Raw genomic sequence first — 27,917 nt, 5'->3', positions numbered from 1 at the left:
CACAGAACTTTTCAAAAAGTAAAGAAAAAAATCCATGTTTTCTGTCAAACTCGATCTCTTCATATATCCTTCTTTTCATTCTCTGGTATTTCCCAGCTGGGCCAAAAATTCAGTGAACAACAGTGCCACTATGCACTGAACCTCACGATGGCATGTCTGCAGTGCTCCCATCTGAGATATGATCAGAAAATCCCATGAGTGGGTAGCTTTAAATTTTTTTTTTCTATGCAGACATTATAATTTACTTAAGTAGCTAGCTGTTATGTTTGATGACCCAAGTAGTTTTTTGGCTACACTTCAGCAGCAAAGAATATACAAAATAAAGGGCTGGAAGTTGGCAGCTACCTTCTGACTAATCTTTCCTCCTCAACTGCCAGCTCCACCCACTTCTTCATATTTTGGGGAAGCTCATCAGAAGATGCTGAGAAACTGAAAGAGGCCTTACTATTTTCACTGTATATTTGGATGTTTAATAAAATTGTTACCGAACTTGTTCAGCATATTGCTATGTGATTGGACATTTCAGAATTAAAATGCACTGAACAGTCTACAGTATTATAGCCTCATTCAAATGAAAGCACTGTAAGATCTAGTGTCAGCGAGGCTTTTATCAATGACCCAGCTGTGAGTATGCGTGTTCCCCAAAAGATAAACTGAAAATAAATCACGTGAAATGTGGATGCCTCTGGCAGAATCAAAGGCAGAAGTCCTTCTAGAAACCAGAGGGGTTCTGACAGTACAACAATAAGAGAATGCAAATGCAATTCACATGCATTTTTAATGCCCACCCTTTACCTTGAGATGCACACACTGCTCACAGGTAAGAATTTGGGGTATCTATAAAATTCGCACGATCTCTAGATTCTCTCATCTGAGCTATAGTTAAATAAAACAATTTGCAAGCATATTCGGTTATAGAGACAGAGCATAAATGGCTAGGTGGCCAAGAATGGTGTGGCTAAGAATAAGTCTATCATGTTCTTACACTGGAGGAAAAGTGATGCAGATTTTTATAAATGCTACCTTGAAATGTAGAAATAGAGCTTCAATATATTTTTTTCCAAACCTAAGACCTTAATTAGCTATTATGTATAGACAAAAAAATCAACACAACTACGATTTTATAAAAAAAAAATTAAAAGTAAAAATAATTAAAAGAAAATTGAACTTGAAATAAATTAGGAAATCTGCACTTAAAAACATGAGAAAGATGTAAAAATAAACCAGTGAAAAAGCATTCTTCTTGTGATTTGCGAGACTGGGAAGTGCAGTGGTTTCTTACAGCACTTTGCTGGTTTCTTAGAGTTTAGATTTAACATATGTGGCTCATAACAAAGGATGTATTTAGGTCTCCTTTAAAGAAGCCTTTAAAATATTTATGTGGGTTTAAGTGTTCAGTAAATAAGTACTTGCTGTCACATTTTTCCCTCAACAATTAAAAGAATAGACCATTTCCACTAGCTATGCATACAAGGTGTCAATGCACAAACAAGTTACTGCTGATTTATGCGTTACCACCCATCGGCACACCTGCAGCAATCGGCTGCTCCAGTGCTCTTTCAAACTCCATAAAATAGGAGCTAAGTCTGGTTTGCTACATCCAAAAGTGAAGAAATTCATATTAACTTGAATCAGTCTGTATTTGCTGCAAGTTCCAAAGATGCACAGGGGCAGTTACCATTCTGACACACTGTAATTTGCTATCCCATTGGTTGGCATGTATGTGTTGCCATAACCATATATTAGACTAAGACTATATGAAGAGAGCAATCATTTTGCTTTTTGGGTCCTGCTGGCCACCTTATTTTGCATATTTAGCAGTTGCTACTTAACTTTGATTACTAGCACAGTTTATTAGAACAAAAAAACCCCAAACAAACAAAAAACCAACAAAAACCCCAGGGTGAACTGAGATCTAGAATACGGAAATGTCGCAAATGTGAGAAGTTTGGTGATGAAAACTATGTAAAAGTTTATGGTCATAGTTCTTAAAGTCAATGTGAATAAAAAGTTCAGAAACTATCAGCAGTGTTGAGGGTGTAGATTAAGATCATTTCACAGCCCACTAAGAATTCTGCTAATCTACATGTTCCTTGTGGTGGATAAGGAAAAAAACCCACATCTTGGAACACTTTATTCCCACATTTTGCTCAGAATTTGAGATATTTCCCTAGCCCCCCTCCCCAGAAAGCACAGGAGGCTGGGATATAGTCCAGCTGCTGTCAATCAGACTGAAGAGCTGGCTCTAATTGTGATAGATTCAAGCATGTGCCTCTGCCTTTCTTGTCGAAGCTAGAACATGTCTGCATAGAGCCAGCTCTCCTACTATCAGCACAGTTCATAGCAGCAAACTCCATACTTGCTCCTGAACAAAAATAAACAGTTTGATGGTATAACTGCATCTACACTAGGTTCTGCCAGGACAGCAGTTAGATGCCATTTTATTTTTAGTATTCCTAGCCTACATACGTATGTGAGCAAGACTTTTAAATATAGACCGAGCCTTCATATTTTTCTTCATTAGAGCTCTAGCAGAATGCCTAAAATGTAAACCACATTACAGAATATGCAGAATATGGGCTACAGGAACAGCATATACTTACTGCTTTTCATCAGGTATAAATTTGCTGTCCTATTATTATTGTAATATACATTACATAAAAGAGAAAAAGCAGAATTATCTAAATCACATACGCTCAGTGCTTCACAAAATACTAAAATCGTATCACAGATAGTAATATGAATGTCAAAGGTACTGTGTGTTTCAGAAGATCAACTTCTATAATTTACCCAATTGCCTACCATAAACATAAAATGGAAACTGAGGTGAAGTATCTGGAGGATAAATTTGGGGTTCTGCACAGGTAGTCAGGCTAGTAGAATTTGTCATTCTTACAAACTTTAGAATTTCATTTTGATAGACTGTTAATAATTTTTAAATTTTTCTATAGGGGGGTTTATTTTTTAACATTGCCTCAAGGTCATTTTATCCCCACCCAATGATAACTTCTACATCTTAATATTAAAACAATAACTACCCAGAAAAGGGCATTTCCCAGGGAGTAATGACTGGCTGGGAGGAGTTGATGGCCTGAGGCACTGCTGAGGGCCATTAACCCTGGCCGGTTATTAATCTCCAGGAAGTGCCCTGCACCAAGGTTGTTGTTGCTATTTTAAGCACAGATCGAGGGGGGCGAAATGGACATCTTAGTGTACAGGTTTCTTTAACACATGATGCCATTTCCTTTGTTGCAGTTTATGGAGGACATTTCTAGAAAGAGGGAATGCTTTTCCTGATACTCAACCAGATTTCACAGATCATTTTGCAGCCCTCTATTGCACACACAGTAACTTATCAAACTGAGAAAACGGTTGGGTTTTTAAGAGATTGTCTTGTCCCTCTAAATAATAGTCTGCATATTCACACTTTAATAAGACGAACAGAAACATGCAACCCTTCATGTCACTGTCAGTAAAATTACATTCTAGAAATATCTTTTTAATCACGCTGTCTTTATGTTTAGGGCATTTCCTTTGTCAATACTCCTGCTTAATGATCGCTCACAAATCTCTGCAAAAAAGGAATTTTAGCAACAACTGCTAAAGCACATCCTGCTTCAGCTAGCCATTAAGGAGTTTGTCTTTTCCAATAATCAAGCAGATTGGGTCATTTTCTAGGAGATGGTTGGTGAACTATTTCAGAAACAGCTTTAATTTTCTCCTAGTTCTTACCCTAAGGGTAAAGTTTTAAAGATGTTTTCATAGTCCTCACAGAACTGTGAAAATTGTTCTTTTTTTTGCAGGGATCAATAACTCATTTTTCAAATCAAAAGGATATTCTTAGCATATGTACAAATAGTCCTCTGCCTTACTATTTTTCAAACCTTAGCTGTGAAAGTAAAACAAACAAAATAAGTCATGGCTTTATAGCATGCATAGAAAGAAAGTACAGTTCTGCACTAAACTAGTTTGACAGGCTTCTCAACAAAGCAGTAGTTTCCAAGTGAAAAACATAAAAAAAGACCTTCTCACATTTGTCCTCAAGGTCCTAATTTGTCACCACAAACATGTACATCTGAATCATAAATTGATTGTAAAAATCTCACTGAGTTTACTATGTGGTCTTATTTTCAGTTACAAATTGCAGTTTTCAGCAAAAGATATGTGCTTTCTTAAAATAAAATTCCCTCAAATTGATGATCAGAGTATGTTTCCATCTCTTTACCTGATCAATATTTTAAAAAAAATATATAATCAAAAAACTCCAATGCACATGTGGGGTTGGGACCAAACATTATGACATGTACTTCATGGTCATTTGAAACACGCATGATCAGACACTGCCTCTGGGTAATTTTTTAGCAGACTTTCTGGTGTTTCTATATGTAGGATTGTCTGAGGTGACCCTCTGGAAATGCAGCCTTTCAAATCTTGGTGAACTGAAGACAGCATTTGAATTACAAACCCCTTAGTACATCATTTCAAACTAGTTCAAAATACACCTTCATCTCAGTTTCAGTTCACGAAATGTAGTTACATGCTAATCAGGTTGTCAAAACACAGTAGAGGAACAATGGTCCAAAGGTGAGACAGGACTGGGAGGCAGGAGAGGGTTTCTGATCCTGGGTGCAAACCTAACAGCTCTTTGTGCATTGACAATGGAAATCCATAAGAATGGGTTATGGAGCTCAGTCCTCCTTCTCTGACATGCACCAGCAGCATGTCTCTAGGTCAAGCTTAGAGCAGTATTTCCCTTGAAAATTCTCCCAGCTTTTAAAAAACCTGTGGCACAGGAATTCCCTGAGCCAGAGGTGATGCTTTCAAATAGCTTTTCCAGTAGGTTTTGCTCAACCTGTATGTACCTCTGGGACTGGCAATGCCCTACGAGAATGAGCTCCACAGCTGCAGAGCTATGTGATGAATTATCTCCTATTGCTCATTTCCACCTATCACCCTTCTGGTTCCAATCTAGAAGAATGTGAACTACACAGTGTATTTAAAATGTTAAAAAAAAAAAAAATCAACACACTGGCATAGTGATGGGCCTTGCTTTGTTCTCTCTTCCTTTCCCAGAAATTCTGTTTGATATGCTTTATTTCAATGCTAGTCAGCATTAAGCTGAAATTTTCATAGTGCTCTCTACTGTAACCTCAGTATAGTTAGCTTACAATTCCTCACTGTACATATAAATTTATTACTGCTTAATTCCATGTGCATACTACATTTTATCTATAATTTTTTTTTTGGTAGTTCATTGGTTAGTCACTCAGTGACTGAGTGCAAGATCCTTCACAACCCCTTACAGTCAGCTCTCATCTTTATTTCCATACAATACATACTATTATCAGCAAATTTTACATTCTTAAAATTCTCTCTCTTTTCCAGATTGGTAATAAACATTTTAAATAGCATAGAACACAGTACAGATCCCTAAGAAATCTTCCTGGAGCTCTCTATCCACTGTGAAAATTGAGTGGATTCCTTAACATTGTTTCCCATGTCTAACTTGTTAATTATTCATGTAAGTTTCTTCCTCTAATCTTACAGGAACCTAATTTCTTTCCAACTCTTCAGTGGAGGACCCTATCAAATACTTCTGGAAACCCAAGCTCAATTTATCATCTGAGTCTCTCTTGATGTCCTCAAAAAACTTCTTTTTTTTTTTTTTTTAAGGCAAAGCATAATACAAATGGGGTTCTTTACTTTTTAGTTGTTTGTTTGTTTTCTTTTTACTAGTTCTGTTTTTCAGAACAATTCTTACCAACATGCATACAAGGATAAAAGATTTTAGGTCTGTAGTTCCCCAGATCTCTCCCAGAAAAGAGGTGTAACACTGACTCCATGTCACTTCTCTGCTACTTTTCAAGCCTCAAACACATCTGCTATAGCCAACATGACTATCAAAGTGGAAATGATGAGAATTTTCCTGTATTTTCTCTTTTTTTTTTTACTAACACCTAAGCCTCCAGGAGTGAAAATTTACAGCACCATATTTTGTAGCTCAGTCCCATCTCTATTAATATTCAGGTCATGTGAAGCTTGAACATTTTTTATACCTTGTGGAAGAGTCTTTCCCAGAAAACTTTCTTCTTTATAAGAAAATGTGATCTCAAAGACCCAATACATCAACATTTCTGTTACTAGGCTCTGTTTCTGTTCACTCTTCCTTGCAAATAGAAATTGCTGTACCTACAGAAATGGATAAGCACTTCTGGTGTAAATACACTGAGTAAATCAGAGTTCTTGCTGAATTCCTCCTTAGACTGCACATAGGAAAATGCATCCTCCTGGCTCACAAACAGCTGAATTAGGATCAGGAGCAATGAGGACACCCTCAGGATGGGAGAGTGGAAGCTGCCCCAGAACATATAGAGGTATGTTGTTAATCTGTCTGCTGTTCTTTCATATCAGCTCTCTTCCCTCTCTTCTAGGAAGCATCTTTCTTTACTGTTTTTTATTCCTCCCTTTTTCTTGTGGTTAATGGAAAAGAAAAAAAAGGAACATGGTCATATGGTCCATGCTCCGAGGTCTTGTCTCTTCTACCCACCACAGTAGCCACTGGAAATTGAGGAGTTGTGACCATTCTGGTGCTCCACATTAGCTAGGGTCATGTGGTTTAGTTCCTGGGAAAGGTAATCCATATGAGTACCTTATTCCAACCTCATCTTCCCTTTTCAGCTAGGATTTCCTCTGATGTTAAGGGAATAGGCCTACTGCCAATTTTCTGTAGTGAAAGGGATCTTTTCCATATGGTGAATTTAACAACTGCTGTGTGGGCTTTTTCACCTCCTACTAAGCATCCACCTCATACCCAAACTGGCTTTAGGAAGTTTAAGCTGCAGCGATAACTTCTGGAGTTTTTTAATGTGATTTGTAGATCTGAAATTCAGATAAAGGAATATAGGTAGCTCTTCTGCACTGCTGGGAACTTCTGGGAGTATGCATTCCCAGCTTGTGGTTCCCTCCCCTTGTGCTCTGTCCTTTTCAGTTCATGTGGAAAAGCATTTGGACTTCCAGCAAGGATCCTCTGATAGGCCTGAGAATGCACAGCAGGTACCATCCCCATTCAGGTGACTATACACTGGTTGGTGTTGGCACCAAGTGAGGTCCACATGGGCATGGCCCTACCTGGTTGTTTAGAAATGTTTTATTCCAAGTTTGTAGGTGTTGAGCTTGTCAAGATGTCTGTGACTTATCACACGGATGCACAGCTCAGCAGGTATTTGGAGTACAAAGTATAATTTCTTTGTGATGGAAATGCAAAGCTATCTATATTAGCCCTAGGAAGAGCAGAACTTTTTATAATCTTAATCAAGTCAGTGACTGGTATCTAAAATGCAAATACTGTGTACTCTGTACAACATCTCACAGGTCTCTAAACATCCATTAAAAGCAAAAGCTATAATAATACCTGCAAAAATACACAGCTTATTACTAATACCTCTAGTGAGAAATCCAACTTTGACCTTCTCCTCACAGTAAAGCTGTGAAGTCTATGATTCCTCTGTATCTTAAACAGTTTTCCACCTCATGTCCCTTAATTTTAAGTCTCAAAGGAGATCTACAGCAATTTTAGATATCCTGGTCAATTCCTTTCAGTAACTAGATTACAAGGTCTACCATTAGTGCAGATTTAGTGAGGAAAAAGGTTTATATAAATAGATAAATTCTGTTCATAGTCTGTGGATGAAAACTATTATTAAAACTAGAGCTGGTCCAACACATAAGACTGATGATCTCACTTCAGGGATTACTTTGGAAAACTAACCAAACCACTCCAAATAAACTATCCAAATAACTATTATTGCTGTTGCAAATCTATTTCTATTCACTTTATAACTTCACAAAATCTTTTCGAACATTGCATGTTTCTGCAAACAAAATTTATTTATAGAAGCAAGGCACTCACATATGCCTATTAAGGTTGTATTTTTTTCCCTCAGTAACACCTTATTTTTCCTGTCCTCACAGAGTGGAATTAAACCAAATCTGGTTTTTTTACCTAAATTAGAAAAAAAACTTTCAAACCAAGAACCTACGAGCACCCAAAGCAAACAAAAGTGTCATCCTTATTTCATACTTCTATGGTAGAAAAAAAATGCATAATATAAAACACTATTTACACCATTCCACGAGATTAAAAAAAATCCCCCAAAAACAACCACCAACAAAACCCCCACAATGCTACAAAGAAGTTGGTTACCAGCCTGGGATCCAGCGATCTGTTCCCACACACTCTCTAGCATGGCTATTCCCGACAGGTGTTCCTGGGACATTCTGAACAAAATGTTGAATAAAAATATATCTTTAACAGTTTCAGCCTTGAAAAGCTGCTCTCTGCTGAGTAACTGTCAGAGAGACTGTCAGCAACATTCTGCAAGCAGCAGAACAAACATTAAGACAAGAGTTTTCAGCTTAGTTTTGGGGTCCAAGAGTACTTAATGTTTCTAGCAGAAGAGGTTTCTCAATTCAACACATTGTGACACTGATATCTCAATCACAGATTCAGTGTCACAGCTGACAATCTGGTATCCTGTGTACATTCCCCAGAGTCATGGAGGAGACCAAACTCATTTGTGTTGAGCTTGGAGGCCAAAAAGTTACTTTTAAGACTTCAGTATACTAACATAGCAATGTTGAAAAAAATTCAATTTGCCATCTTCTTCCTAGATCTCAGTTCTTTCTTGTAGTACAAATTTCTCAGACATTTGCTTGTTCGTGATGGACTTCTGTTAGCCTGGTAGGGAATGACATAAGAGAAGAGTGGGAAAGACTGCCAGTCAGAGACAACTGAAAGCCACAAGCAAGAATCAGGAACCAGAAGAGCCAAAGAATGAGGTCACTGACTACAGGGGTGAAGACAGCACAAGGGAGATGCTAGTTTCTGATTTATAGAGGCAACATGTCACAGTTAAGTGACATCACCACTGAGCTGTGACTGGTGGTCCTCTTTTGCACAACCTATTGCAAAATTTAGTTTACATCCTAGCCTCTATTGGGGGAATTTGGCTGCCCTTTCTGGTTTGCTTCTTCCCAATGGCACAAGATAGGATGCTGTTGTGTGATCATCTTCTAGTGAAGTAGCTATTTTGCTCATATTCCTTTCATCTGTAAGATAAAACTTACCTTAAATTACTTGTATTACACAGAAAAAGCAATTATGTGTAAGTTTCAATTTGCTTTTAAAATTTGCCATAGTAATTTTTTTACTGTAATCACTTGTATTCTCATCTGCTTGGCCTTCATTTGAACAGAATATGTCATCCTTTGCTTGTTAATTAAGTTCACCCAAACAGTTCTCAGAAATTGGTTTTGGTTTTAATAAAACTCACAAAGTTTAAAAAGCCTTTCTGAAGGAGTGAACAGACACTGGAGAAAGAAAATTCTGCAAGGTTTAATTATACAGAATATCTCAAAATAAGCACCAAGACACTTCTACTTAGTGAAAAAAATTTTGTTTTCAGTTAGCAACAAATTTACTGTTATAATTGTGACAGATCTTAAGAGTTCACAGGCATGTTTTAAAAACCCCTGTAAGCAATGCCAAGGTCTACTGCTGGACTGCGTCCCCCATGCCCACACAGGCATTACCAACCTCAAAGATGCCACAGTAGCGGCCACAGCCAACATGCAGGATCTGAATTCACATTCTCAAAGTAATAACTCACATATAATGAGGGATGATCAGAAGATGCTGACCACAGGCATTGTGGAAGAGTGGGACTTCATCCCACACACGACACAAGGTCTCAGAAAATTCAAATCTTACTTTTGAAATGTTGCTAGTGCTTTTCCTCACAGAAGAGAATGGTTTGATCTTGAGTACAAAGTGCTGTGAGGGATTTTCGGTGAAGACTGCACTGGAATAGCATTCCCACAGCAGAAATGGTCAACAGTCTGCCTGCATGCAATATCCAGGATTTTGACAAAGGATGTTAAAATCAAAATCAGGATATTATTTTTTGGTTCATACTTTCACTATGATGAAATAGTAAATAAGTAAAAAAAAAGAACAGTAAATAAAGTGACAAGAATCTCAGCAAAGAAACACACAGTCCATCCACAGCAGAGTATTAAACATGCAGCACTTAACTTTTACTGTCAATAGTTTGTCTTTAAATTCTTTTATACTTGCTGATGTATACATTGAAACACAAGGAATAAGAAAAAAAAAAACCATATTATCTTCATGTCATAATATATTCAGGAACATTCACTTACTTTGCTCATAGCTGAACCATGGAGGTAACAACTTCAAGAGAGAAGATATGCAGGCTATAGGATTTCTAACTTTATCCATTTGAGATAATGATTGAGGAGAATTTTACTTTCCACTTCATGGTTCTTATCCACTAGAACAGTACCTAAAAACCCTTATGCCAGCTAGCTGGAGTCATTGCTCCCAACTTTGACTATTACCTTTCCGACAGATATTCCCCAGAGCCAAACAAGCTCTAACAAAACTTGTAGTGAAGTTAACTTTAAGTATTTTTTTTTCACCTAAAGCAGTCAATTGCTTATAAAAATAAGTATCTTTCACATTTGGATTAAGAATGAAAAAAACCATATTCCTTTTATGATTAAATTTAATTCACAGAAACAATTATTATTATAAGTTACATCTTTAAATATAATCTCAAATACAAAATTATTCACAACAGAATTGACAAGCATCCACACGGGGATCAACTCTTTTCCTTGATATTATCTCTCTGAATGTAAACATCAGCCTAAGTAAAACATCATCCTAAGTAAAACATCATGACTGTTCTCTGTATAACAGTCATTTCACAGAATTTTCTGTCATAAATATATTTGGATGGGTTATTCTGGTTTTTAGCAACTTACTCGCATGTCAATAAATCAATTTGCATTGTATTTAATAAATACTAAATATCTGAGTTTTCACAGGTTTATAAACGGGATATTCTAAATAAGTATGTTGCATCTTTATGATTAAGTGGCACTTACATGGTTTGGAAAGTCAGCCTTCAATTCAGCAATGCTTTTACACCAATATGCTGCTGTTTTCTCGCTGATCAGTTCAATGTTTAGAAAAGAGCCTTGGCCTGGGCCATACATAGGACCTGAAGTAGTTCCACGGACAATTCTTGGAGAAACATTGGTCACAATATCCTGCAAAACAGCAAATACTTTCAGACAAATTTTTCAAAGAGAGGCATATATCAACAATGTATATAATATAAACTTAAATGCACCAAGTGTTTTAAAAATCTACTATTATTATGAGTAAAAGCTACAACTGTAGGGCAGTTCTCTAAAACAGGAGATTCTCTAATTAAATTCTTTACATCAGAGGAAAAAAATGTTTCCTGTGTGTGTGAAGTGGTATGATAACTACCAAGAAAATGCCAATATGAGGCACCTACAAACTGCCATACAAACTATCATTCAAATTATGCTTCTGTGTTGGGCAGAGGGGATGTAAGACTTTGTGTAGAAACTTGTGTAGGCCTCAGTCATGTAACAGCATACATGTGAACTATCCTCCCAAAAGATGATCAAAGTCCATGTCCTACACTCACAGTGAGGCGCTGCTCACCAGCCTCTCTGTTGCAAAGGCACAGGCCAGGCACCAGCAAAAGTACATCAAACTTCACAAATAAAACCGTACCATTAAAAGAGATCAAAATCAAAAAATAAAACAAAAAATAGTGAAGAAGAAGATTAATATTGTAAAGCATGACATTTCTGAAGGTCATTGTGAGGTCAGCAAACAATTTTGAAACATACAGTAAACACACAAAATGTTGACTTGTTTAGCAGTCCTAATTAAGCTGCGATGTCACTAGATATATATTAACAAAGAACTGTAAATTCTGACATTATTTAAAACTAAAGAGAAACATGGATGGCAAAATGTTCCTTTTGCCAATTTCCAATTAAAAATAATTTTGAGTAAAGGTCATTTATTTACAAATGTATCAGACTTATTTGTTTAAGTACTCCTCCTCACCATCTTGTCATTTTTAGTGAGATAACATGAACCTCCATTAGTATATAGCAATTAAGGTCAATTTACATATTTTAATTAAGAACCATCCCATATAAAACAATTAGGGTAATAGGCATACTAACTGGATTTCATAACATTTGGACGTTTTTCCAGCTAGATAGACAGGAAACCTTAATTAGCATTAATTAGCACTGATCTGCATATGTTTGATAAGGCATACCCTTGCCACAAAAGATTATTTATTCCTGAATCTGCCAAATGCTGCAGTTACAGAGGATAAAAGGACTTTTCTTCACATTGTATGTAAATTTGAGGTAATCTTAATTTGCTTATAAAGTTGAATTAATTATTATACAGTAAATATGCACTAATATTTTATATAGATAACTATATGTCCATTTAAATATGTAAAAATCATACAAAGTAATCTCCCGAGTTCACCTATTTGCAGACCTAATAAGTCTGAAACATGGACATCACATTAATCCTCAGTTTTCCTATTATAATATTTTCCTTTCATCACAAAAGTTTTACGTCCCTCTCAACGGTTAAGTTATATTTTCAGAAAAAAAGAAATTCAGAACTTTTTCTGAATTTATGCAAACCAAAACTATACACCAAAGTACATTCCCTTCACTTCCAAAACAAATCTCAAAAATTGCAGCATATGCAGAACCATTTACATCAGTTTGCTCCACATTATCCTCTTGACCATTTCACTCCTTTTAAATTGTCTCTGAGGAGCTTGTAGTTTGACTTCATTGTAGAAAGCTATTCATGCACACTGGCCATCACCCCAGTATGAGAAAACACACAAAGTCAATAACTGAAATGCTGGCAATCTCACCTGAGTCCTTCCAACACAGGGTGCATGTTAAACATGTGCTGATGTGATTACTTTGACCATCCTGCAAGCAACCACAAGCTGCCTTTTCCCATGCACCAAAGCAGTCAGAAGCAATGTAGCTACAGTAGTATGGCACTAAGCCTGAGCTAACAGCCTGTCAGTTGGTGGGAACTATTACTTTTGGGTTTAGTGTGAATGATGATAATGCACATGGGTCTGACTTTCATTTTGTGGCTTGCTTGTGGACATGTGTTTGCCAGATAATGCTTGCAGCCACTGATGGTACTGTTTGATATCTTACTATGTGCAAGTCTTGGTGTTCTTCCAGTGACTTTCATTTTACTACAGGTAAGAATTCAAAGACTGAGATATTATAGCCTAGATTATACCTCTTGTGGGCCACTCACAAAGCCCCGGTCTACTTCCATGCAAAAACACTGAAATTTTTCTATCTGCTTTTGGTCTCCAAAGGAACAGAGACCTTTGCTTAGACTCTGTGACTGCTGCTGAATCCCTGTGGCTTTGATTCCCTCTTTCCCAGAGCTCAGTCATAGTCAACATCTGAGCGACAATTTATCTCTCCAGAATCCCACAAAGCTGAATCAGGAAATGCACAGACTTTGCAAACTACCTCAAAACCAGCTATTTTTCACTTTAATGACCACAGGAGATACACAGAGACATATGAAATAGTAAACAGACGTTCATCTCTCTGCCTGCATTTCCTCACTGTTGAATTTTCCTTGAGATTTTGTGAGATCCCCGTTGTTGCTGTGAGACCTTCATCTCCCATTCCCCACCACCTGCTTCCTCAAATGGCGGCTTCCACTGCCTCCCTACTGCCGCTGTGTCACAAGAACCCTCTGGTGTGTCCATGCATCACTTTATCTTTCCTGACCAAGCTGTTTCTGCTTCCTAAAATCCTTCCTGGCTTTCAAATCCAAACATTACCACCTGGCTGCTTTGTGTTAGTTCATCCCAGGAGGGATACGCCTGTCCTTATTTAAGATCCTGGTCCTCAATTGCCATTCCTAGTTAAGAGTAAACTAGATGGAGAGAGTCTGTAATGACTGACACGCTGGCATTCCTCCTGTCTCGTTAGCACATGACAGCCCCAGACACAGGGAGACTCACAGTTCATGGAAACAAAATGGAATTTATAACTTATGTGATGATTCAAGGAATCTGTCTATGTACATACAAGAATAAAATCACACAAGTGACAGAACAGAAAATTGTCTCTTTGAGATGAGTGTGAAATACCTACTTGCCTTACCAACATCTTTGTCTTCTGTCTCCTGCCACAGCTATGAAAGCTGAACAGGGAGAGAGTTAAGCAAAGGATCTACTGGCAGGCTTAGCAAACTTCATGGCCCTTGGTCTTAGGAGTGAGTTTTACAGAATACCACAGGTTGTTTCACTAAGACAGGAAATTCTGGTGGCTGGCCTATTGCTACTGTTGTCTCCAAAACCAGCAGGTAAGGGCAGAGCAGCTGAAATACCCCAAGTGCTCCAGTCCATGGGTTTGTGACAGACCACCTTCTGGTGCTTTAATTGAACTTTAATTTAACTTTCCCTGTTTGTAGGAACTGTAGGCCTATTGCTGGCACTGTCTTTTCTTTTCTGAAACCCCAGAACTTTTATCCCAACTATGCACACAACCTTTTTATTGTTAATAAAAATTACTGTTTGCATAAAAAGCCATAAGAGAACTGGAGTGAGAAACCTGACAGGAAGTACTTCAAGGTTTGAACCTAAAAACTTTACTGATTCTAGGCAAAGCTGACTGTTACAAAGAGATGACCTGAGCAATGAGTTGGTCTGGTCCCTGCATGCAGTTGAAAGTAGAGGTCCACATACAGGAATAGAAGAATGTCTCCACTCTCCAAAACAAATCAAGTACATAACCTCCCCAGGCAATGGAGACAATGAACAGTCCTTGGGAAAAGTAGCACAAAACTTTCATGTACTCTGAAGAAGACCAAGGATAGAAGACTTTTAATAAAGAGCAAGTAGGAGAGAACAAAGCTTATATCTTTCAACACAAAAAGACAAAGCTATGGAAAAAAAAAAAACCTAAAAAAATCATTGGCAAAGATAACAGAAAAGACCATATCAAATTTCTTTGTTTTGTGGGGAAATATTGCAAATTAATGTAGACTTGGGGATCAGGGGAAATGTATTCAGTACTAGGTTAAAGCAAAACAACCTGGAACGGGGAAGTTAATGTAAATAAAGAGAAACAGTGACAACAAATGGAATCAAGAGTGTGAATCATGAATGTTTCAGTTGCTGAATTTCTTGCCTTGCCTCAAAAGCTTATTCATTTTTTCAGGAGAGCACACCAGAAACAATCTCAGGACATCATCAAGAAAAGTGGTGTTACATAGATAAAAGCACCAATATTGTGCTGCTTTTGGATTCCCCTCTTCCATGTACAACCAATTCTGATATTCTAGTAACTTGAGACTGAGTTAATTTGCATTACACATATATTTCTGTTCCTGTTGATTAATTAATTAACACACTGAAAAGACGACCCAAGGCATTGATCAGGCCCCATTTGCTCTAATAATCTCTGAACTCTGCAATCAGATCATTGAATTCTAAACTACTTAAGTCTAATGGGCTGGGAGATTTGAGAAAACATTTTAAAGATAAAGCCCAGACTCTCAGCAGTTTTTAGTCAGCTAAATTTAAATAAAGGTATATATCAATACATCAGTCCATACCTTACTAGTCATTCTGAAATTTGTTTTGCTTTGCACTGTCCACATTTGCAGCTAATAATTGCTACAGATTTTTGTGTTGTAAAAACACAACCGTCCTGCCTAAAATGAGTGATGAAAGCATGTTTGGGCAGCAGGGACATTTTGATCCTTAGGGGATCTGAAGGGTTGTTGGGCACAGTGTTAGATCATGTGACAAGTACAATCATTGTGTGTTTCTCCTAAACTAATCAGCAGAGAAATAATTCACATTGTGAATATTACAGTTGTCTGTCATCTAAGGGCATGGAAGTTAATGACATGTAGAAATTAATCAAGCCATTCACCTCTCTCTCAGAATTACTGTTTTAGGGGAACCAAGAAGACAGCTCTTCATTAACAGAGTTTGCTTATTATTTCATAATCATATCTCCTAGAAACTAAAAAAAAACACCACAAAATTTGGAGTAAAATGTGTAAAGAGGTCAGTTGTAGAAAAGCAGTCTCCTAAGAGGTATACCACCTCATGCCTACTCCATTGATGCAGTTATATTAGGCAAATATAATAAAAGGAAAAAAGATAAATGTGTATGATTATTCATATCAAAGCTCTGATGTGTTTCTATTGATTTGCAGAGCTCAAAACATTATTTTTCTGTCCATTTTTTAAAAAATATTACAGCTAACAATATGTTAATGAACACTTGAAATAACAAGGTTGCTGTGGGGAAAAGACTGGGGGTAAAATTAAAGGAAACTAGAAAGTTACAAAAATTTCAGTCAGCATACATGCTAAGAGGGGGATGAAATGGATGATGGAGCAGAGTGGAAAGTTACAGAAACAGCTGTAACAATATGGAAAATTATAGAGGGAAAATGCAATTGCTGCTCCCTGGATGGAGCAACTTCCCACACATGCTAATGGGGACTAAATGAAGGGTGGAGTGGAGTGGAGTGGAGACACTGCAGCCAGGATCTGTTGAAATCCTCACAAGAGGGGGAACTTGGTGATACCTTGTAGCTGATAAACCACATAGCACCTGTCAGCCACGGGAGAAAAAAGATGATGTCTTGCTGTTGAACCAGCGACCATAGATGTAACACTAATGCACACCTCCATCCCAAGGGTGACCTCAAGATGTAATACTGATGTTACCCACTTCCAAGGTATGACCACCCCCACTAAACATGATATATGACTGGAGTCATAAATATCTGCAGCACAATTAAGGTTTCAAATGAGATTTTTGGATTTTAAAAATACATTTAATCATGCTATAGCAAGTGTTAACATGAGTTTTCTTCACTCTGAGAGGCTTCCAAGAAACACAGAGAACTTGTCTAGCACCGTTGGTCCCCAAAGTCAATGAAAGTCACTTCATACTTCAAATTAAGCTTTTCTCCTCTTTAACTTATGAAAGCAGATAGGAATTAGTGACCATTGTCAGTTTCTTTTCATTAATATGAGAAAAAAAGATTAAACACAATGAGCAGATTACTATTTCTAACAAAGTTAATTTATTTGACCTTTCTTTCTTCTAGGGAGGGAGGCCATTATACTTGCCAAGTGGACTATGTGTCTGCACATTCCTGGGGTTGCTGCTCACTAAATGTCCATGTGAACATCAAAGCAGCCACACTGGCTTCTTTGTGGAGGACACATGTAAATAAATACCTTATAAAGGTAATTTTAGTCTAGTATGTCAAAACAGCATATTTAAAGTTAGTAGACAGTAAACTGCAATGTAAAAAACCAAACCAGATGTAAGGTTCTGCTTTACTATATTCAATACACCATCTTCTTTAATTGAGTAACAAAGTACTGTAACTGAAAAACACAGTTATTTAAGCAAAATATGATGTGCTTTTCTTCACGAATTTTCAAAAATATATTGAAAAGGCTGTATGGATTTCAAAATCTACTATTTGTGAAATGTTTTTAGAGCTTATTTTCTAAATGCTTTAATCAACACCCCAACACTCAAGATTCAGTTTTCCCTGAAGTCTTCACTAATTATAGCAGAACTTTATTTCAATTTCACCTATGTAAAAAAATGGAGAAGGAGACATTGCCTTTTTCTGCCTAATATCACTGTAGTTAAAACATTCTGGAAATCTGGCTCACTGCTGTTTGCACACCCTCATAGAATGGCATCACAGACTTATGTCCTTGTAATTCCCTGCCAACTCTCACTCAAGGTCTTGTGATGATTTGCCTCTTCTGTGACTCAGCTGTCTAGCCAGACTGTGTCTAGTATCACCCCTTCTGGAGTTTTAACCATCCACAAAAGGCAAGTGAAACCTGAAGCAACAATACCACTGCACACAGCACTGTTCCTATACATCCCTTCTGACTTGTTCCTCCTCACCTCCTCCATCAGAACTGAGACATGCTACATATCTGTAGTGTTTCTTTTATGAGGCCCAAAGCACTGAATTGCTCTCCTGAATTTCTCCAAGCTCAGAATTTTTTCCAGTTGAACTGGAAGATACATCCAGAGCAAGGACCTCTACAAAGACAAAACCATTCTAACAGGTACAACCATGAAGACCTTATCTGCTAGAGTAGGATTTTTACAACACATACCAAGTCTTAACAAGACTCCGGCTCATGGAGCAAGGCAAATAAATTTGCTTGTGATTTCTGCCCAAGGAGGTTTGATGTAGCCACTGGCACCTTCCAGTGCACAAACCACTATGTTGCACACAATGCTGCCTGTTGAATTTGTAACACTTGCATTTCATATTTTATTTTAGTGAGGGAATAGGTCAGACTTTATTCTTCCCATATAAGTATAAAACCTCATCAAAATCCATTCCTCACTCTCTCCTCTTCCCCTCAGTGCATACAGAGGCATTTTTTTAAAATTAAAACCACCTTGACAGAAAAACTTATCTCAGAACATCCCACCATGCAGAAACTGCTCTAATCTCTCCACCACCAGATACGAAATGTAGTACCATAAAGACACCTCCTTTCTTTCATTGCTTTTGAGAACGAAGTCTACACCTTGCCCTCCCTTTCCTCTTCATTGCTTTCCTTCTCTTGAAGTCAGATAGCATAAAATGATGTAAAATAATTATTTTTAAGTTCCTTCACTAAAATAAGAACTGAATTGAAAAATATAATATTTCCTCAGCCTTCCAGCATTGTTTGCATTGGTGATTTAAAGTGTAAGTGTTCTGATCTTTCCACTAGTACAGAACAGATCTTGAAAAGGAACCTTATTGTAACTTGCAAATTGTGCTTCTTCAGCTTTTACATACAAGATCTAGTATATTATAAAGGGGAAAAAGATACCTTAAAAATATTCTTATCTGTCTTTTGATGTCTGTTTGTCCTATGTTTGCAAAGATGAAAGTACTCAAATCTTTACTTATCTTGTATTCAAGAAGTCTGGAGTACAAACAGTGCTTGTAAATCTTTGTTAATATTCTACTCTACCTCTTGACTCACTAACCTGAGTTATGCAAATTATTTTTTTAAAAACCAGACCATTTCCTCAAAAATGCTTTTACAACACTAAACTGTCCCATTTGTGTTTATTAAGCTAATTTAACACTACAGCTTCAGCAAGTACGATGGCTTTCCAAATCACTAAGTTAGCACAGAAGATGCAGCCCATAAGGGAAAGAGCAATACGTCAGGACTTTGGAGAAAAACTGCCAAACCACTCATATTGTGTGAAAAAGAAACAACAAGTTAGAGGTTTAGTTACTATACATCTGATGTTTTTCCTATACTGTCTCATTAATGCTTTAAGATTTAACCATGAGAATGCATGAGAGACTTCAAAATTTACAGATGTCAAACTTAATTTCTACCCAAGCTTTTATCATTGCTGCTTGCTCAGCACACCACCTTTCTTACTAATGCAATTCTCAGACAGTAGGCCATCAGTACTGACGACTTGTGATGAAGACAGTAAAATTCCAGCTCTTTAGATAATCTTACTGGGTCAGTGTATTAAAAAAAAAAATTATTCTCTTTACCTTAGAATAATTGCAGAACAATCCCATCCTGCTGCAAGCCAAATAGAAATGGTTTGCTGCCCTTGCTCAAAACAACAGCTGTCCCTCAATCTTTGTCATACATGATGGTTTGTCTAGAAGTCCTAATACCATAAACTAAAGCTCCCTAAAATAAATTAGGAGATTCAAATACAATACAAATTATGAGTAAAAGTACAAAATAATTAGAAATTAGAATGGTAACTATAATGTTTATGTCAAATCTACAAATATTTTCTAGTTGATTTATATATTTCACAAGAAAATTAAGTTCTGATCTTTGTTTACAATTACATTCGCTTGAGCAGTTTAAAACCCCCCACTTTTTATAATGCAAGGTCATACTGATTTAAAATTAAAACATTAAATTTAACTTTTTTTTTTTTGTTTTTTGACATATTTGTTTGTTTTCTGGACATTAGAACATAAGAACATTTTTACTGTAATTACAAAAGATAATTTTTAAAATGTATTATGTCCTACAGCACTTTGCCTTGACAAACAATCACTAGATACTGCATTGAACAGAATACAAAAAGCAATCTTTATCACAAGGTTAAAATTAGTCTTTGAACAAAAGGTGCTTTCAAAACAAATCCAAACTCTCATCAGCTTTGTATCAGTTTCTCTGCAAGAGCCAGCGAAGTGAGGAATGGAGAGAAGAGAAAGAAAAAAAAAAAACACCTGAAGGGCATTTGAAAAATTTCTTGCTAATGTTCACACATTTTATCAGTTTTCTGATAAAGGTGTAAGCAGTAGGACACGATTAAATTTCTGCTGTCAAACCGCATTGTGGTCAGAAACTATACTCATCAAAGAAGGAGAAATAGACTTACAGTTCTTGAGAGAAAATTGCATCTCTATGCAGACATTCACTTTTGGATCTGTTTTTGCATTTCAGGGTTATTGGTTGGACTTGATAATCTTAAGGGTCTTTTCCAACCTAAATGATTCTACAATTCTTAGATCTCAGTGTTTTGATATAGTAAACTACCTAATCAATGAATGGTTGCTTTAGGCGATTGACGAGAAAAATGTTCAGTGTCTCAAAACATTAATTAATTTTCAGTAAGAGGTCACAAGAACAGAAAACCATGTTGCAAATGTTGCAATGCTAATGATTTGAGGAGAACAGAATGGAATAAAATAGCAGTACATGGGTAAATAAAATATCTGCATGGAGTGCAGCTTTTGATTTGTATCCTAAACTGAAATTTCTTTGCCATGGCTTCTAAGGACCTTGTGTACCTTCACAAAGGTGGAAAATTAATGCATAATAATTGAAATATACTACTCCATTCCATAATGCTGACCCTTGGTACTATAGTGGATTTAGATTACAACAACCTAGCCTGCCTTAAGAGATTAATTATTTTACTGACATCTAAAAATATTAGTCCATTTTCAGCTGTCAAGGAATATCATCACCAAATCAGTAATCAAAACTTGTGAAATGTACTTAACTGACCACATAAAGGAGCAGCAATTCTTAAGATTTCTTTCTAGATGACCATTATTGAATGGTCCCACGAAATATTAATGAAAAGGCACTTTTCAAAGCATGAGTCTAAGAAAATCAGGCAAGAACCAACAGAAGTAAAACCTTGTAAAAAATCAAAACCAGTTAAGACCCTGGAAAGAGACGGAAGAATTACATGACATGTTTGCAGCAGCAAATTTGAAAGAGTCACTAAAGCAGTCACGCTTACTTAGGAGAATACAAATTCTCTTTTTGTACTTAAAGAAAAGACCAAATTAACATAGTTTTTTTCAAACATCATCATTGAGAGAACTCAATGTTATTTTCTTTAATACTGTTTTCTAATTGCTAAAGAAAATACTATAATAAGGCAATAGGGCACCATCAGTAGCAGGAGGTTCCTAACAGGATGACTAAAAGTCAAGACACACAATACCACAGAATGAGCTCCTTTAGAAGAAAAATGTGAGAGAATTGCAGGTGGTCTCATAATTCTAACAAAATCCCTGACAGAAAGAGCAAACAATGAGAAAATGGGATCTTTAAAGCCCACAACATCTAGGATTTTGCGCTCAATGTATAAACATGGAAATTAAACAAACAAAAACTCTAACACAGCAATACTAATGGCTGCTAATTAAGCATGTAACTTCACACTTGAAAAAAGCAAAGAGGTAACTATTTATTTAAGAGACAATACTACATGGATTAACAAAGCTCCTGTCAACAACTCTGGACATCTGTACCAAGCTCACTTATTGCCTAATTAAATATTAACATGTCCTGATAGAATCTGTGGTATAATTTTAATTACTGTTTTCTCATAGGGAAGCCATATAATCAATGTATTTCTAGCTGTTCCTAGAGGCTGTTTTGTAAAACTCCATTAGTCAATTGTGAACCATCACTAAAATATTTTTCTTCAGATTTCTGTAAGTAAACCAAGACTATTATATTCTCCTAGGAGGAGGGGAGACTAGATGCCTCCTTTCAAGTGGAAAAAATATGATTTCTTCAATAATCAAGAATAAAATCTTTTAACTACGATCCAATTTAAAGAGCTTTTAAAACTCTTGCACAAAGAATCAACATTAGGGAGTTACAGATCACCAAAGTTGTATTTAAATTTATGTATAATCCAAAATATTTTTATTACTGGATTAAGTAATTAGGATGAGAATCACATTACTTCCTTGAAGCATGTATTAAAATTTTCTGCTGGGGATGAACTGCAAATATAGAGGTACATCTTGTATCTACTTGCGTATTTTCTTTTTCCATTAGGATTAAGAATACTTAAATGCTATAAGCATTGATTAACATTTGTGTATATTTAGGAGTGAGAAATGCAAGGAAACAATATCAAATCTATTTGGGAAGCTATTTAAACAGCTAGTATTATAACTTTCAAAATATCAATTCTCCAGGTAGCACTAAACAATTTCAAGTCATAGATAAAGGGGTACAGGGAAGGTGGAAGCATCTAAGGGTATATTTTGTTTTACATTCCAATGATAATCTAGCCATAACACTTCTACTTTGATAACCTGAGCTCTTAAACATTAACTTTGTTTGAACATACTTCCTTTTATCTTTTTTGATCTAGAAGTCCTATAGAAGTCAAAGGGTCTTTTGGAAGAGCAGGGATTGCAAGACTGAACCACTTACCATTCACAGAGCCTGATTATACAGAGATCCGGATAACATAATCATAGGGAAAAACAAACCCTGAAAATATGAACCCCTATGAATTTTAACTCAGCATGTGAACATCTTGTAAAAGATTCAAAACCAATTTTAATTCACTATTACATTTTAGACAGGATCTTTAAAATAGACTTTGATTTTTGCTAGAGGTATCGTCTACTTTAAAATCCATGAAAAAAATCTAGAATTATCCTCTTTGTATTGGCTACCAGAATGAGGACACACATTAGAGTATTGCATGCAAACTGTTAGATTTTATGTTCATAGACATAAAAGTAGTTGAACTACTTTTCAGAATAGATTTAAATTAAATTTAAAAAATCAAATAATTGACAAAATTGTTTTGAAATTACTTTCCTACAAATCAACTTTCAAGAAATCTCAAATCTTGTACTGCAAATTGAACTATCATCTTGAATTAATTACCATTTTTGTAGTGACTAATGCATTTTTTCTGACCCCCTGAATCACGGAACAAACTCTCCTGGCATATTTTGATTGATAAGGATGCAGTACTGCTATGGCAGAAAAGCTCACACTGAACTTGAGGCATCATGTTTACATCCCAGGGAGTGCGTTTGAAAATACAAACCCTGGGTAGACTGAGCTCAGGAAGGGCAGACCCCACAGTCCAGATCTGCCATTACAGATCTGAGCACCTCTGAGAGCACTGTGTGATCTTCCATCAGTCATCACAAGAGGTGCCAAACATAGGCTCCATAATCTAGAGAGGGATGGCTTTTTCCTCCTGAGAGCTTCACAGCAGAGATTTCCAGCCTGCTGGGCTGATTCTGCTTTTCCAGACTGAGCTCTTAATAAATAAACATTCAGTGTTTGCAGATGTCATACCTTCTCTAACAGACAGAAATCCACGCAGAGAAAAGCTGAAGTGCACATAGAATTTTTATGCCAAAGGACGAGCTCTGATTCCCATCTGCTTGTGGCAGACACAGAGGCCCCACCTCAAGTCCAGTTTTCCTCTGCAATCACCGGAAGTTTTCAAAGCAGTAAGTTAATCATTGGCTATTAACTTTTTTAAATGCCCGTGAAAAATGACACATTCTATTGGCTTTTAAAAATCAACCCTGTGGGACATAAAGCACAAATTTAATAAAGCAAAAAGAGCAAAGCTCATTACAATATTCTTTTAAGAACTGAAAGTAATCATGATACATGGAAATTCCTAACAAGACAATTCTCCTGTTTACCATTGAGGAAAAACGTTATTCTAAGCTGACCATGTCCTTTTTCATTAAATGTATAACAGGTCCCAAACCCCAGCCCTCTCTGGAGTCATTGCTCAGGTCTGTCAGTTAAGTAAATATGCTCATCAGAGGATCTAGCAGGCACACACAGATAAGGTAGACATGAAGTCCATTCCCCTTGAAATCAATAGGAAGGTGGTTGTTAGACACTATAATTGAGTTAGGGTTTCATTTGGGAATCTGTGGTAAATGTTCCCACTCTTACTGCCACAGGGGTGTAAGAAAGTATACGACAGCTGTGGCTGGATCTCTGGCACCATTAATGGCAGAGCCAGCTGAGACCCACTACAAAAGGCTTATGCATGCTCAAAACTGGAATACTAAGAGTAAATCTGTCCTCTGTCCTAGAGAGGGCAGCTTGACCTGCAGGCTCTTTGTTCCAATAGAATATTGATTTAAAACTGCAGCAAGGATTCAAAAGCCTTCTGATGCTAAACCTAAAAAGTCAGGCACAAAGTTGTATAAGGAGAAATATGTTTTTTAGCCCCACCAGAAATCCTTGATGAGGGATAATTATACTAGTGATAAATAGGATATAGGGATTGTCTTCCCATCCTTTTCCCTATCTGTGGAGAACTGTGGAGTTTAAAGCACAGCTCACTTCAAAATGCCATGAAGGAACAGGATATACCCATTACTGCCACTTGCCAGATCACATGAGCAGTCTCACTCCAAGGGCAATGAAGCCAAGTTTGCATCAGAGCCAAGGAGAGTTCCACAGCACCGAGATCCAGTGTTACTCCACACACCCATGAATTACTGATATTCCCTTCTCAGTCCAGAGTTGTATCCCCATGTATGGAGATTAATCTATACAGCATAGTCAATTCTCACGTAATGTACAAAACAATTAAGTATATAGGCAGGTATGGATTGCATATTTCTGGTTTTGGAGGCAGTAGGGATCTGGATTTTTATATCTCTGCTTATTTCAGACAACCTTCCCTAGTTAATACTGCTTTGTGCAGCCAGTACAGAACAGGACAGACTTCTTTGCCGTACATCTAAGAACAGCAAGGATAAAACTATTTTGTGCACACACTAGTACAGCAAGATCTTTAATACTCATGGTATTTAACCAGTATTTTGTAAACTAGAATGCAAAACACTAAAGTGCAGTATCCCCAGAGTATTGACAAATATTTTGACAAGTTCTTAAACTACAATCACAGAAACTAGAGTTATTGTAGGAGGGAAACCAATTGGGCATTACATAAGCTCTTTATGCCACACAGCTTTTCATGACTTATCTTCATATATTTGAATTTTATGCAAACATATATGCAATATATATATGCATATTTGCAAAATAAGTTGCATAATTTTTAATTTGCATTATCCATACTTCAATTAAACATTCATTTCTTTTGCTACTCTTTAACCCACAGCCTCCTTACGGGAAAAAAACTGTCTGTTTAAAATCTGACTCATCCCATTAGTCTATGATATTTAGTGTCATCAGTGATAATAACACTTCTTAACTGGGCCCATTCCTGCAATTAATTTCCTGTTCACAGTTCCCATCAACTCCAATATGCATTCCAATATGGCTCCATTGCCAGATCTGAGCCTTATTAAAATAATACCATTTTTACTTTTTTTTTTCCTGTGAATAGAAGGATGCTGAGAATGGCTAACTTCCTAAACATTATACATGTACACCCATCAACAACCCAGCTCTTTTTGAAAGAACTCATGTATAAAAATGAGTGCTGCTTCTACTGCAGTTCTTTAAAAGTGACTTCTCTTTCATTGCAGTCATTTTGTTCTGCAGTAATGGAACACAATCTATTTGTGAAAATAGATGCACCTACTTTTTATTTACACATACTGAATTCTATACCATGAATTCTCCTGATTTTAATTATGCATAAATATTTCCCAGTGATACAGGAAACAGAGCTCCCCCCCATCTAGATTGTGAACACTAGCATCTCAAAAGAATTTTTCTTTTTTAAGTGAAGATAAGTTACTGCATTAAAAATAAATGAGGTATTTTTTGTCAGTTGATTGGACACCGAATACACATAATAAATCACCAAGAGCATTGTATGCTAGTCTACGTGCTAACCTTGAGCTGCAGTTTATCTATTGCCTGCAATTCAGAAGACAATAAGGTATTTTATCCAATCAGCTGATCAGCTGAAGGAACTCAGAAGGCTGAAATGGCTTTGAAATACACAGGCTTTTAGATATCAAATTACCTCTGGAACCCTCTACCCAGAAGTAACTCGAACAAAACCCATTTGAAATACAGCTTCAATATTCAAAAAAATCAATAATTTAAACCACAGGTTGAACATTTTTACTGCTTCCACTGCAGACTGTCATTTTTTGAAATGAAAATGCTAACGGCACCAAAGGGGAAAGCTCCAGCCAGAAGAGATACATGTGTGCAGGCATGGATTGGCTAGAAATGCTGGTTTACTTTCCCTCCCCCAGTTAACGTTTATATAAGATCTCTTAAAATAAACAACTCTCATTTCCACTGCTTGGAAAAGAGAATGTTTTTCTTTGCTGCACTTGATGTTTCTATCCATGAGAGCTTAGCTGTATCAAGACACTTCACTGTAAACATGCATGCTGAATGCAAATACTACATCCTCAATTATGCTATTAAGTCATATTATTTTGAAACAGGCACTAATGTTGTGGGTTTGAATACCAGCTAGCACACTGTGAACTCTTGATTTATAGGTAGAAAAGCAGGAATATAGGTGATGTTATGTTCCGACATCTACATTAGAAACAGGAAGCAGTCCTGCACATCTTGCAAAAACCAAACAAGTATGGATGGTCCACTGCCCATGACACAAGCTCATTTAGGCAGAGAAATGGCTGGCTGACAGAGACTTCTTAAAAGACAAGGAAGACACATAAGGAAGAGACCTAGTAGGAATGTGAACCCTTGAACATAATTGAATCAAGCTAGACATGAGGATGTTGGACACAGAAGCAAATCTCTCCTCTGCATGAATTCAACTGTCAGACATATTCTTAGCAGAGTTTGAAATCTGTCACTCTCTTTCTGTAGAAACTGTTACTTTTGGTAATTTAAACATCATTAAATCCTTGCACTCTGTGGCACCAATGTTTTAAATTGTGTTTAAGGAAGAATGCAAGAAATATAAAAAAACCCACCCCAAAAGCAAAGAAATAAACATCACAAGACAGAGCTTATGTATCTACAGGTGTGTGACTCACGACACACACTGTGAACAATTTTTGTTACAGTAGCAAAGTGTCACTTTTAGTACTGACGAGTGGCATAAGAAAGAAGTTTTAAGATTGATGGTCCTTCGTTTATCATTTTAACACTTTACTCTCAAATATATTCTTACTTTCTCTTTCATATATTTTTAGAGTCCTCTCCAACAATAGTGTTCAAATGGAAGAGAAAATATAAATTGTATTAGGGAAGTAAAGCTGCTCAAGTAAAGAAAACTATGTATTTGGATACATACAGTATTACTGTAAAGTGATGATTAAGTTTGTATTTCCAGGTTAAATTTTCTTTTTCCAGAAAAAGAAATTATAATACTTTTATGAATTTGCTGGATGATAGATTTGTTCATTTTTAACCCAAGATAAATGGAGATTTTTAGCCCAGAATAAGAAATGACAAAAGTATAACCATTTAAAAAATGTGACACTTAATGCATACTCCAAAACTTTGGACACGGACTCCAATTCTCTGTTCTCCTTAAAGGCACAAAATGACTCTGGATATCAAACAAAAAATTTCATAAATGTAAACAAAGAAATTCATCTGAGTTTAAATAGATTCAAAATATAGGAAAATAAGATTTTGTTTATTTATGTGTTTAAGATCTGCATTACCGGCCCCTGGTGGTCTAGTGGTTAGGGTGCAGGACTGTCACCGCTGCGACCCGGGTTTGATTCCCAGCCCCCCGGGCAGATG

At 36.6% G+C, this 27,917-nt stretch overlaps 1 protein-coding gene across 5 annotated transcripts in view; it reads right to left on the bottom strand.

Moving 5' to 3' along the window:
• The window catches only part of DPYD (dihydropyrimidine dehydrogenase), a 336,847-nt gene that overhangs the window by 119,086 nt on the left and 189,844 nt on the right, over nt 1–27,917 (bottom strand). For 4 of the 5 annotated variants that reach the window (XR_001876800.1, XM_017827217.1, XM_017827219.1 and 1 more), the window contains one exon: nt 10,972–11,136. Coding sequence is in view for 4 of the 5 variants with exons in the window: in XM_017827217.1 (XP_017682706.1) it covers nt 10,972–11,136 (165 nt within the window). In the remaining variant the exon portion in view is untranslated. Of the gene's footprint in view, nt 1–8,740; nt 10,135–10,971; nt 11,137–27,917 lie in introns of those variants that run through there. The other variant, XM_017827220.1, reaches the window with a different exon arrangement.

The sequence above is a fragment of the Lepidothrix coronata genome, unplaced genomic scaffold (genome assembly GCF_001604755.1).
Source record: "Lepidothrix coronata isolate B3197 unplaced genomic scaffold, Lepidothrix_coronata-1.0 Scaffold136, whole genome shotgun sequence".
In the NCBI taxonomy this organism is placed as follows: domain Eukaryota; kingdom Metazoa; phylum Chordata; class Aves; order Passeriformes; family Pipridae; genus Lepidothrix; species Lepidothrix coronata.
Note: the sequence above shows the minus strand (reverse complement) of the source record. Positions and strands in the feature narration are given on the sequence as shown.